The sequence below is a fragment of the Lactuca sativa genome, chromosome 9 (genome assembly GCF_002870075.4).
Source record: "Lactuca sativa cultivar Salinas chromosome 9, Lsat_Salinas_v11, whole genome shotgun sequence".
Taxonomy (NCBI): Eukaryota; Viridiplantae; Streptophyta; class Magnoliopsida; order Asterales; family Asteraceae; genus Lactuca; species Lactuca sativa.
In genome coordinates, this window is record NC_056631.2 from 31,396,741 (window position 1) to 31,410,330 (window position 13,590).

The window sequence follows — 13,590 nt, forward strand, 5'->3', positions numbered from 1 at the left end:
CTGGAAGTGGAAACCTTTTTTGTTTTGTTTTTGGTTTGAATTCAACTGTGATTCCATCTTGTTCACACGCATCACTGAGTTGTTTTTTTTGTTCGAGTCCCGCTGTTAGTGAGTATGGCTGAGTTTCTTGACACTTGACAGCTTTCCTTGTTTAAATCAATTCCATTTAATTCAAAATAATCATATCTTTAAATAAATTCCAATTGGTTTATTTCCTAGGAAGATTCAACGGATGATGGAGGGTCTACAATGGACCCATTAAGTCCAATGAAAGGAATGGGAGTTGAAACAGGTGTTAGGATTGATAATCCGTCATTACAATCAGTACATGGTATGGATCACACAACCACTCCTAATGAAGATAAAACAAGTCAAATTCCTAATGAAAATGAAAGTGTGAGAGAAGAAAATAAGGAAATTGGTGAAGATGAAGTACAATTAACGAGAAAATGAAAAAAAACCATCAAAAGTATGGGAGGACTTTGTTGTAGTTACACTAAGGGATGGTACGAAAAAAGCCGAATGCACTCACTGAAAGTAAAGGTTGGCTATTATTGGTTCAGGTCCTACATCATCATATAGAAGACACCTAAACATATGCATCCCCCATAAACAATGGCAAAAAAACCAACAAAAATTAAATTTTCAGCCTAGCAGGTGTGATGTGGATTCTATGCCACCATTGATCGGACCTGATACAAAATATGATGAAAACAAGATGAGGGAGGCCATAGCTAATTGGATACTTAGTACTGAGCAACCGTTTGCTACTGTGGAAGATGCCATGTTTGTGAAAATGATGAAGACAGCTACTCCATTGTTTGAGAAAGTAAGCAGAGTTACAATTACATCAGACTATTTTAAGGTATACGAGCATGAGAAGAAAAGGTTGAAAGCCCTTACAAAAGTTGCCTCTAAAATCAGTTTAACAACTGATTGTTGGAAGTCCTCGCATCAGAAAATTGAGTATATGGTTATTACTGCACACTTTGTAGATCATAATTGGAGGTTTAAAAACTTGCTCAATTTTAATATTTAATTATTTATCTTTTTCTTTCTATCATATTTTAATTTATATCTCAACTTTTTTTCTACAGATTACAGAAATATGTATTAAGTTTTGAACATGTTCATCCTCCTCATACTACGGTTGATATTATTGATGGTATTTACAAGTATTTGCAAGAGTGGGAAATTAAAGATAAGATTTTCACCATCTCTGTTGACAACATAGCTTATAATGACAAAGCATTAAGAAGATTGAAAGAAAATTTTTCCCGAGTAAGAAAACTTTCATGTGGTGGTATATTGTTTCGTATACGGTGTTGTGCACACATATTGAATCTTCTAGTGAAAGATGGTCTTGCAATAATTGAGCATATCATCAGGGATGTTCGTGAGGGTATAAAGTATATGAACAATTTGGAGGGTAGATGTCTAAATTTTTCAAAAGCTGCACATCAAATGCACATACTTGATCGGAAACTAATGCTTGATGTTCCAACACGATGGTATTCAACCTATGATATGTTGTGCATGACTTTAAAGTTCAAAGATGCTTTCCCAAGGTATAATCAAATAAACCTTAAAGTTTTTAACACATGTTCATATTCACTAACAATTTAATTGTGGTTTTCTTAGGTATGTAGAGTATGAACCACATTTTCATCACTTGCCAACTCACGAAGATTGGGAAAATGTTCAAAGCGTATGTGAAAATTTGAAGTTTTTTAAGGTTTGTGTTTAATATGCATAATATTTTATAAGTAAATGATTTTTTGTTGACTAAATCCGACAATTATGTTTAGGTGTGCACGAATATCATCTCGGGCAGTGATTATCCTACTGCTAATTTATATGTAATTGAGTGTATAGAGTAAAGCAAACTCTTGATAAAGGTTCATTATCTGATAATGGTTTTATTCGTGATATGGTAAAGAAAATGAAGGAAAAGTTTGACAAGTATTGAGGTAAGTGTCATCTTGTAATGGCAATAGCTTCTGTGTTAGATCCACGGTTCAAGATGAAGTTGGTTGAATTTTGCTTTCCAACACTTTATCAAAATTCAAACGAGAACATTAAAGAAGTGAAGAATGCACTTTATGAAATGTATTCAGAGTATTTAGAGATGCATGATACATTAGTTAGGGAATATGCAACACATGGAAGCGAACATGAAAGAAATGTTTTAGGGTTGAATGAAGGTACATCACTTGGATATGGATGGGAAGCATTTGGAGAGTTCATAAAGACTGTAGATTTGGAGAGACCAGAAAAGTCAAAGCTTGATATGTATTTAGAAGAAGGTGTTTATAGGGAGAAAGGACAAAGAGGAATGGAATCATTTAATGCTTTAGAGTGGTGGAATGTGCACAAGTTAAAGTACCGTGTTTTGTCATTAATGGCTAGAGATGTACTTGCAATCCCGATTTCTAATGTTGCATCTAAAGCAACTATGAGTGCTGGGGGTAGAGTTTTTGATCCATATCGAGCTTCATTGGGGTCCGAAATGGTAGAAATGTTGATTTGCGGAGGAGATTCGATTAGGCAAGTTGATGGAGTCAAGAAAAAATTAAAGGTTTTTTGAAAAATTCAAAACCACATTATAATTGTTATTTTAATAGTTTAAATTATTAATTGTCAACCTTTTTCTTTTATAGAAGGAGGAGTTTCCTATTGAGGTTTTACTGCCTGAGGTGAACACAAAGTAATTGAAGGTAATTAGATGTATTAAACAACAAATTCTTAATCTGAAAAATATTTCAAAAAATGATTCCTTTGTACATTTTGCAGGTTTTGTATCTGAGGAGTGAAGTTGCATAGAGGCAGATTGTCTATTTCTAGTCGTTCAGTAATCAGGAGTTTAACTACTATTTTTGTAATTTGAGCTTTTACTCTTTATGTTCTTATATTTGGTTATATTTTAGACATTAAATTAATGAAAATAGAGAATCTATGAATGTATGTTCGGAAGTTGGAATTTGGATTATTCCTGTGAATATAGGATAAAAAATTAAACCAGCCCAAAAACCATAAACGAGCTCGAGTCTAGCCTAAGCTCATTTAGGCTCGCATGACAAACAAAACGAGCTGAGCTCAGGCTTGGCTCGGCTTATTTACACCCTTAATAACTCTCACTCTTTTATTAGATAATGTTGATATGTTTTATATTCTTTGTATGAATATATTTATATACATGTATATTTAGAAATTTTAGCATTAGAATGAATGCCCCCATGTTAAGAAATGATATATCATCTCTTTGTCAACCTAACAACTATATAATATATCATCTCTTCGTCAACCTAACAACTATCATTCAAATAATTTCATTATTCTCAAGTCATAAAATAAAATCATATTTTCTTATGGCTTCGGGCTATTTTTGAAAAATACAATTATACATTTAAAATATTAATAAATACATGTTATTAAAAATAACAGTGTCATTATAATTAACTATGAGAATGTATTTTTGTACTCTAGTGATATACAATATTACAATTATTTTGAATTATATGATAAAATAGTCATCTATTTAAAACATTAATTTCGATTTTCTCTACACATGATTGCATGTGAAAAAAATTGAATATAATTTTCGATTTAATGTTATTTTAAATTATTGATATGGTTAATTAATCCAGATAGACACATATTATAACCACATCATCTCAATTGTCTCTATCTATAGATTATACATGAATAAAGTTAAATATAATATTTGGTTTAGTATTTATTTTTAACAATTATTTTGGCTAATCAATTGAAACATAATTTATTTGTCAAAGTTCTCAATTTGGATCATTGTGATTATTTAAAATATCAACATTGTTTTTTACTTTTTATTTATAAAACTGATAAATTAAATACATCAATGATAAAAGACTTAGATTTAAAAATAGAATAATAAAGAAACTTAATATGTTAAAATCGAAAATTGATATGATTTAGGATAAATGATTTCTCTATAAAACAAATATAAACATAATTTTAAATTTTGTTTTTCTCAAAAAACAATACATATAGGAGATAAAACAATGAACAAACTCCTATTATATATATATATATATATATATATATATATATATATATATATATATATATATATATATATATATATATATATATATAACAAAAAGAAAATATATTCATTAAGCTCATAGTCTTTATTATATTTTTTTCAAAAATCATATAAAAAATTGATAAAACTATTAACAAATATTCTAAAATCACCTACCACATTATCATTCACTATAAATACTTGCACCTCAAACTATAGTTTTATGTTTTCTCAAGTAATCTTTATCTCTATTTTGTTTATCAAAATTTAGCAAGATGATCTATCTATACGGACTACATATATATCTATAAACCATTTAGGTATTATACATACCAATTAAGTACCAATTAGTTTAAAGTAGATGAGTTTTTGTATAAAGAGAAAGTTCTTTCATACAAGTGTTTTTTTCATAATAATGTAGTTTATGATATAAGTTAATAAACTCTTGAATTATAGTGGTTAATAAGTTGAAAGATGAATAGATCTAGGGGTTCAAATGAATAAGGTGCAAAAAAGAAGTGATAATGAACCATTTTGATTTGGATAACATCCGTTCTTTTATATATATATATATATATATATATATATATATATATATATATATATATATATATATATATATATATATATATATATATATATATATATATATATATATATATATATATATATATATAATTTCATAATAAATTCTATTTCATTTTATCAACAACTTTTCAACTTTTTCTGATTTTCAGGAATGAAGTAATCAGACGGTGAAGGTTACGAGGAGTCAACAAAAATAAATAAGTTTGTTGAGTGCTAAAATTAAAATAGATATATACAATCGACCGTTACAAATAAAAATTTAACTATCTTAGAATTTAATATGGATTATTTATTAATCGGGTGTATGTATGTTCATTCTTTGTATATGTATTAATTTGATAAGAATTGTTTTACATATAACATTTGTTTTTGTATCTTTCTCTCTCTCTCTCTCTCTCTCTCTCTCTCTCTCTCTCTATATATATATATATATATATATATATATATATATATATATATATATATATATATATATATATATATATATATATATATATATACACACACACACACACACACTAGGCGAATGTGCGTTGCGCAGAAACACCTATATAGTTGAAATCTTTACATATATATGTTTTTTTAAATATAACAATAACATTGTTGTTAAATTTGATATAATAATTCGTATACTAAATTGATTTAATATATTGATTATTTTGAATTATATGATAATATACACGTCTATTATAACTGTATAATCTCAACCGTTTGAATGACTTTTACCGGTGAGTTACTCATGAATATAATTAAATATAATATATAGCTTAATGTTATTTATAGTTTTTGTTATTGTTAATTAATTTTTTAAAATTTATTTTCTTAACTTTTTAATTTCTATCATTACAATTATTAAAACGTCAGACATTGTTTTTTTATTTTAAAGGTGACAATATAATCATTTATATAGAGTGACTTTTAACTATTGTTATTGTAGGTTATTTGAAGCTACTTATTCGAAAACTTTTAACGATTATACAAATATCTTTTGAAATATTTTAGTTAAATTGATATTATAATTTAGTTTTTGCATTTAGCACTACAATTTATCACTTTTTAACTATTCACAAAATATTCTTTGTGTTTTTTAAATGGAACTAAAATTTGTATTTAAGTTGACACTGTAATGTTATATTTAAATTAACAGTTTAAGTACTTTGTGTAAACTGCTCCAAAGTGGTAGCATTAAATTGATACTGGTTTACATACAATAACATATTAAATATAATAAATTAAGTATAATATGTTAAAAGTTAAAGACATAACTTTATAAGTAGAAGTAAAAATATTATTTTAATATTGAAATTTAGTTTATTTATTATTACACTTTAGGTTTGATATTTATTAAACCCCATTAACCAAATTATAATCATTATTCGAAAGACACTATAATTTATCAGTTTTAACTATTTACAAAATATTATTTAAGTTGTTTATGTTGAACTAAAATTTATATTTAAGTTGGTCCTGTAATGTTGTATTTAACTTTATATTTTAAATATTTTATACAAATTGTTCAAAAGTTGTACCTTTAAAATTATAATGTTTTACATCCAACAATATATTAAAACTAATAAATTAAGTATAATATGTAAAAAGTAAAAAAAAAAAAAAAAAAAAAAAAAAAAAAAAAAAAACAACTCTATAAGTAGAAGTAAGATATTCTGTTGATATTGAAATTTAGTTTATATATTATTATACTTTAGGTTTGATATTTATTTAATCTTATTAACCAACTTATAATCATTATTAGAAATAAACTGAAAAGTCATAGAGTTTCAAATGAATGTGGGGAAAGAAAAATTGATTCCTTTATAATATAGTATCGCACACACACACACACACACACACACACACACACACACACATATATATATATATATATATATATATATATATATATATATATATATATATATATATATATATATATATATATATATATATATATAGGGTTTGGATCCTGTAAAGACTCAAAAAAGATGAGGACTGCGAGGATAGTTCTCTACCACCAACTTCGTCAAGGGCACAAGTATACAAAACCAATATTTGGCCGTGACATGTATGCATGCAATGCACGTCCATGATAATTAATATAGACTCGAGGATTTAATCACCTGCTACGAATATCCATGAAACGTCATTTAAGCAAGCTTTATTATTTATTTTTGTTTTTAATTTTTTAAAAAAAATTATTTTTACTAATAAAAAAATATAAACATATATATTCTCAGTTTTATGGTTTCTTTTCTTATTTTTCGTTTTTTTCTATTTTTTCTAATTTTTTTATTTTTTCCAAAAAAAAAAAAAATTTTTATTTTTTAAAATTGTTTAATGTCTTTGCCACATATTTAAAGTTAGTACTGTTTTTTTTTACTTTTATTTTTATTTTTATGATTTTTTTTTTGTGTTTTTAAAATAAATATCGATTTGAATTTTTAATGTTTAACAATTATAAAAGTCTTAAATATTAAAAATATTAGAAATCATAATATTTATCATTCATAGTATTTTTGAATCATATGTTTTTGGATCATAAAATTTTGAATCATAGTATTTTAGATCATATCACTTTTGAATCATATGATTTTGGATTAATAATATATTCAATTAAATAAATTCTTCTTCCAATATACAAATTTCGTATCGTTATATATTTTGAATTGTAACATCTTGATATTGAGGTATTTCCATTTTTTAACCCTAGGTATGAGAATTAATTGCATTTTAGCCATTGATATGAGAATTGTGGAAAATTTGACCAAAATGACATTTTTGTAATTTTTGGGACGTCACTACATATGCTAGGCGTACGTGCCAAAATCCCAAACCCTAATATTTAGCGTTTGGACCCAATTTAATCATCCTGAATCCCCAAGTCCTCTTTCTTTCATTAGCCTCCAGCCCCAACTTCAACCTTTGCGAACCCTAATTCGTTTTTGAGCATTCTTAAGCCATTTGTGTGTGTTTTGGTGTTCATAGAGGAAGATGGAAGAGAGAACAACTTAGAAGCTTGGAGCAACATTGGATCTAGAAGTTTTGTACCCTCCTATATCTATAGAACGTATAAAGTTCATACCTTGATGCTTATTTGGTTAGATCTACTTTTATGATGTTATTACGTGCTTTTCTCTGCAATCAATGATGTTCTTAAGTATGGCATGCTCTAGATCCAAATGGATTGTCCTTACAGACGTTTTGGAGTATCTAAGGTCATAAAAATGCAATCTTGATGGTTAGTTTCCCTCCATGCATGTTTTAGGTTGTCTTAAAGGGTTAAGAAGTTAGGGTTTTTATAAACCACTTGGGTTGTGGTGACTTGGTAAGGCATGTGGAAGATATGGTGGATAACCTATTGACCCATGTTCAAATCCTGGCACCACTTAGCCCTTGTGGCCATGGAGGTTCGCCTACAGTGACTCCAGGGCATGAGGAAAAGCTTTATGTTTGCAGCGGGGGATTAGTCGGTGCGCGAAAGCTGGCCCGGAAACCCTCGTTAGGGAAGTTCCCTTTCCAAAAAAAAGTTAGGGTTTTTATTATTGGGCACTTAATAGCCATGCAATACCATAAAGTTGGAAACTTTATGGTTAAGGACATTAGTTTAGGGATAGATCTGAGAATTGAATGAAAGAGCTTAAGGAAATAAGCTCTTAATAGAAAGATTAAGTGAAGGCAGTATACATTTGACGTATGCAATGTTACGTTGGGCGTACCAAGTTAACATCGCGTTTTTTGGTCAAACTCATGTATGCTAAGCATACAAGCTGAGTACGCTAGGCGTACTCAGCTTTGTTGACCATGTTTAACTTTCGACATTTTGAATTTGACCAGGATTTGACCAATTCAACTATTTGTTCAGATTGAGATGTGAGTTTTCCTCACTGTACTTATGGGTCGAAGGCACCAAGACCGGCCCATTGGATTTGGTATCATGTTTTATTATGTGCCATTATACTGAGATATGTATTCACTGGTTATGTGATTAGACTGGTAGATCTGTAGGACTACCTGTGTTTGTTGATTATTGTTTGATATTGTATTATCGACATGTTATGGTTCTTTGGGTTAAGGCGGACCAGCTGGTGCTGAAGGTCAAGACACTTAGGGCGGCTCGGATAGAATGAACGCCTGCGAGGCGGTCCAGTCAGGATGAAGGTCCTGAGAATGGTCTAGATAGTCTGTAGGCCTACGAGGCAGTCCAGTCCTGTTGAAGCTCATGTATGCATAATGTTGTTTGTTATGTTGTGTGGTGGTAGTTTGGGGGAACTCATTGAGCTTTAGCTTAAAATTTCTTTTTGTTGTTTCAGGTACTTCAAAGGATTGGGGGAAAGCAAAGATGTGGTCGTGCATATTTCTCCGGATTTTATGTTATTGGATTTTTGGATACTCTGATTTATGACTTATACTTTTGAAACAATATTTTGTAAACAACTATGATGTTTGGGTTGTTTTTGAAAAATGAAAATTTTACTTTGGTTTTTGGGATGTTATATGAATCATTTAATTTTGATTCATAAAAGATACAACTAACAATCAAAAAATATTTTTAGATCATAACAATTTAAGGATCATAAATATGTTGAATCAATACTTTTTTTTGAATCATAAATATTTTGAATCATCTCATTTTGGATAATATTATGTTCAACATTTAAAAAAAACTTATAGACTTTTCAAATATAGTTTGGTATCTAAACAACCATATTTATAAAAAAATTATTTTCAAAAATTTCATAATATATGGTATACAATAAACATTTAAAATGATTTTTAATTTAGAGAACGAAATTTTCTACATTTTATTTTTTATAAAAATTTAAAATCATTTAAAAAAACGTTTGTATCTTGAACAATATATTTTTTTTCAAAAAAGAATTAATTTACAAACTCATTAAAATAGTATTACGAAGAACTCTATCATTTGGTTTTTTGAATTTGGATAAAAAAAATTCCATTATATTTTATAAAAACAATATTTCTTCAAATTTAAAAATAAACACCTCAAAAACTTATTTTAAAAAATTCTTATTAAAAGTTACTAGTATACTGAGTAGAAGTATCTTTTATGTTTTTAATGATTTTTAGAGATTTTTTTCTACGTTTCTTTTAAAAAAATAAAAATATATATATAATTTTTTTTTTCAAATTTACATGAATATGCTTATTTTGTAGAAAATTAAATTTTAAGAACTTTCATCTTTTCAGAATTAGTTTTTCTAATAAAAAAAGTTATGACAAAAAAACAAATTGGGCGGAAAAAAGGTCCAACCATTGGTTACTCATAAATAAACATTGTTTGTTTTGAATTATATGACATCTTTTAAAATTCTATAATCCCAATTGACAATTGTCTCAATGACTCTATGTGCGGGTTACTCCTGAATAACATTAAATATAATATATGGTTAAATGATATTTATAGTTATTATTATTAACTAATTTTAAAAGGTTTATTTGCTTAAGATTTTAATTTCTATCATTATAATTATTTAAAACATCAAACATTCTTTTTGTTTTTAAAGGTAACAATATAATTTTTATATATAATGTTATTTTTTACTATTGTTGTTGTAAGATATTTAAAATAAGGTATTTAGAAACTCTTAATTATTTTTATTTGCTTTCAGAAATTTAACTTTTTAAAATTTATTTGATGTATATTATTAGTTTTCTTAGATTGTAATTATTTAAAACAACAAACATTATTTTTGATTTTAAAGATAACATTATAATTTTTATATAGTATTATTTTTAACTATTCTTAATGTAAGTTATTTTTAAGCTATTTATTTGAAAATTCTTAATAATTATAATAAATAGTTTCATGGTTTTTTTGTTAATTACAATTTAGGTTTAACACTATCATTTATAAAATAGCCTCTCGATTTTTTTGCAAGTTTAACTGAAGTTTTGATTTATGTTAACCGTTTAACATTATATTGAAATTAATAATTTAACTATTTTACATAAAATCATAAATTATACAAAAGTTGTGACTTTAAAATGACAATTTCTCACTTACGACAACATATCTAAACTAACAAATTAACTATAGTATGTAAAAAAGTTAAAGTCATAATTTTATAAATAAAATTAAAATATTATATTTTAATATTGTAGTTTAGTTAATTTATGATTATAATTTAGTTTTTGCATCAATTTAACATTATTAACCAATTTATAATAATTATTATAAAGAAATTGAAAAGTCATGGAGGTTTCAAATGAATGTGGTGCAAGTAAAATGCCTCTTTTAGAAGTATAGCAGGCGAATACCCACACTTTGCGCAGAATACAACACTTTTCGCGAAATAAATCTTATAATAAACTGGTATAAACATTATTTGTTTTGAATTATATCATAACGTAGATATCTTTTAAAATTCTACAATCTCAATTGTCTCAATGGCCTCTACCTGCGGATTAATCATAAATAAAATTAAGTATAATATATGGTTTAATGATATTTATAGTTGTTGTTATGATTAATTAATTTTAAAAAGTTTATGTATTTCAGATTTTAATTTTTATCATTGTAATTATTTAAATCATCATGCATCGTTTTTGTTTTTAAAGGTAATAGAACAAATTACTGAAATCGTCCTTGTGGTTTGGTTAAAATTGCACGTTTGTCCCTAACTTTTATTTTGCACTCGGACCATCCTTACTGTTTGATTTTGTTGCTTGTTGGTCCCTCGTAAACATAAAAAGTCTATAATACCTTTTATATTTATTTTCACATTTTTTATTTTTTATATTATTTATTAATTATTAAAAGATTTATTAATATAGTAGGTCCCACCATCACCATCACCACCATCTACTACCATAAAAAACCTACCAGCTACCAGGAAACACCACCAATGACCACTAGCCACCAGCTGCCAACCCCTCACCGATCACCTCCGATAACCAACACCACTACCCACCTATTCCAGCAACACCACCACCCGCCTATTCAGTCCGCCCACATCATCGATTTCATCAAGTGACACCCCATTTACATCCAACAACCACCATGTTCACCTCCGACAATAACTAGCATTCACTTCCTGCAACCACAATTTATCATTACCTTGACCAAATCAAAATCCAACCAAAACCATGATCAAAACACATAAATCGAAACCAAACCAAGATCAATTTCTGAAATTAAAACCTAGCCAAAGTCAAATCTTGAAACTGTAAAATCAAACATAAATAGAAATCAAAATCAAATCCGAAAATCATAACCTAAAATGTAACCCTAACCTAAATTCGGTGATGAAATCCCAAAAATCAAATCGAAAAACAAATGGAGTCAAATTCTTGTATTTGAAATTGATGACGTCGTCGGATTAAACACATTAGGATTAATCCGAAAATGAAACACCTCACCAGATATCCCATAAATCAAAGACCAATTTTCCAGATGATGAAATCGATTTTTCCAGTTGAAATCCACAAGGTCAGCGGAAACAAAAAGAAATGGGATTAGACGGGAACGTGCGAAGGCGGAGAAGAACAATGGAGTTACAGGTTTTCGGTGGCTTTATAGTTGCAGGTTTCTGAAAACATAAAAGACTATAATACCCTTTATATTTATTTTCACTTTTTTTATTTTTTATATTATTTATTAATTATTAAAATATTTATTAATATAGTAGGTCCGTCCATCACCATCACCACCACCTACTACCATAAAAACCCACCAGCTACCAGGAAACACCACCAATGGCCACTAGCCACCAGCTGCCAACCCCTCACCCATCACATCCGATAACCAACACCACTACCCACCTATTCCAACAACACCACCACCCGCCTATTCAGTCCGCCCACATCATCGATTTCATTAGGTGACACCCCATTTACATCCAACAAACACTATGCTCACCTCCGACAATAACTAGCATTCACTTCCTGCAACCACAATTGATCATCACCTTGACCAAATCAAAATCCAACCAAAACCATGATCAAAACACATAATTAAAACCAAACCAAGATCAAATTCTGAAATTAAAACCTAGCCAAAGTCAAATCCTGAAACCGTAAAATCAAAACATAAACGGAAATCAAAATCAAATCCGAAAATCATAACCTAAAATGTAAACCTAACCTAAATTCGGTGATGAAATCCTAAAAATCAAATCGAAAAACAAATGGAGTCAAATTCTTGTATTTGAAATCGATGACGTCGCTGGATTAAACACATTAGGATTAATCCGAAAATGAAACACCTCACCAGATAACCCATAAATCAAAGACCAATTTTCCAGATGATGAAATCGATTTTTCCAGTTGAAATGTACGAGGTCAACGGAACAAGAAGAAATGGGATTAGACGGGAACGTGCGAAGGAGGAGAAGAACAATGGAGTTACAAGTTTTCGGTGGCTTTACACTTGCAGGTTTCCAGAGGCGTTAGGGTTGTAGGTTTCCAGCATCTTTACAGTTGCAGGTTTCAGGCATTAGGGTTACAGTTATTTGGAGGAGCTGTTCACATGATGGTTGATGGAGGCTGCGACTTTCGGGGGGAGAAGGCTCCGTTGGGGAGTTGAGGTGAAGATCGTTGATTTGAGGTGGAGTTCAGAGGGAGAGAGGTATATCTTGAAGCCTTGAACTATGATCGATAACTTCAAGTTATAGAGGGGAATGGGTAGACTGGGGGTGGTGGGGATGTGTGGAGCCCAACCTTTTTAACAATCTATAAAATACTTTTAATAATCTTTAAGAGTTTTTTAAATATAAAAAAAATAGTAAGGATATAATAGTCTTTTTATGTCTATTAGGGACGAAAAGCGTAACAAAAAGAAACTATAGGGATGGTCCGAGTGCAAAATAAAAGTTAGGGACCAAACACGCAATTTTAATCAAAGCACAGGTACGATATCATTTATTTCTTCAAGGTAATAATATAATTTTGTATATAATGTTACTTTTAACTATTGTTGTTGT

At 28.5% G+C, this 13,590-nt stretch overlaps 1 protein-coding gene across 1 annotated transcript; it reads left to right on the top strand.

The window, feature by feature from the left end:
* The first annotated feature begins 249 nt into the window (after positions 1 to 249).
* On the top strand, positions 250 to 1,880 carry LOC111878672 (zinc finger BED domain-containing protein RICESLEEPER 2-like). The gene is made up of 5 exons (XM_023875188.1): positions 250 to 432; positions 650 to 1,008; positions 1,098 to 1,568; positions 1,642 to 1,735; positions 1,809 to 1,880. Exons 1-5 carry the CDS (start codon positions 250 to 252, stop codon positions 1,878 to 1,880), a joined length of 1,179 nt encoding a protein of 392 aa, XP_023730956.1.
* Positions 1,881 to 13,590: the final 11,710 nt, after the last annotated feature.

Bases quoted from the DNA above. Each gene is read 5' to 3' on its own strand.
- LOC111878672 (XM_023875188.1), top strand. From the start codon at position 250: ATGGACCCATTAAGTCCAATGAAAGGAATGGGAGTTGAAACAGGTGTT. The intron at 433-649 runs GTACAATTAACG...TTAAATTTTCAG, and splicing joins AGGAAATTGGTGAAGATGAA to CCTAGCAGGTGTGATGTGGA. The intron at 1,569-1,641 runs GTATAATCAAAT...TGGTTTTCTTAG, and splicing joins TTCAAAGATGCTTTCCCAAG to GTATGTAGAGTATGAACCAC.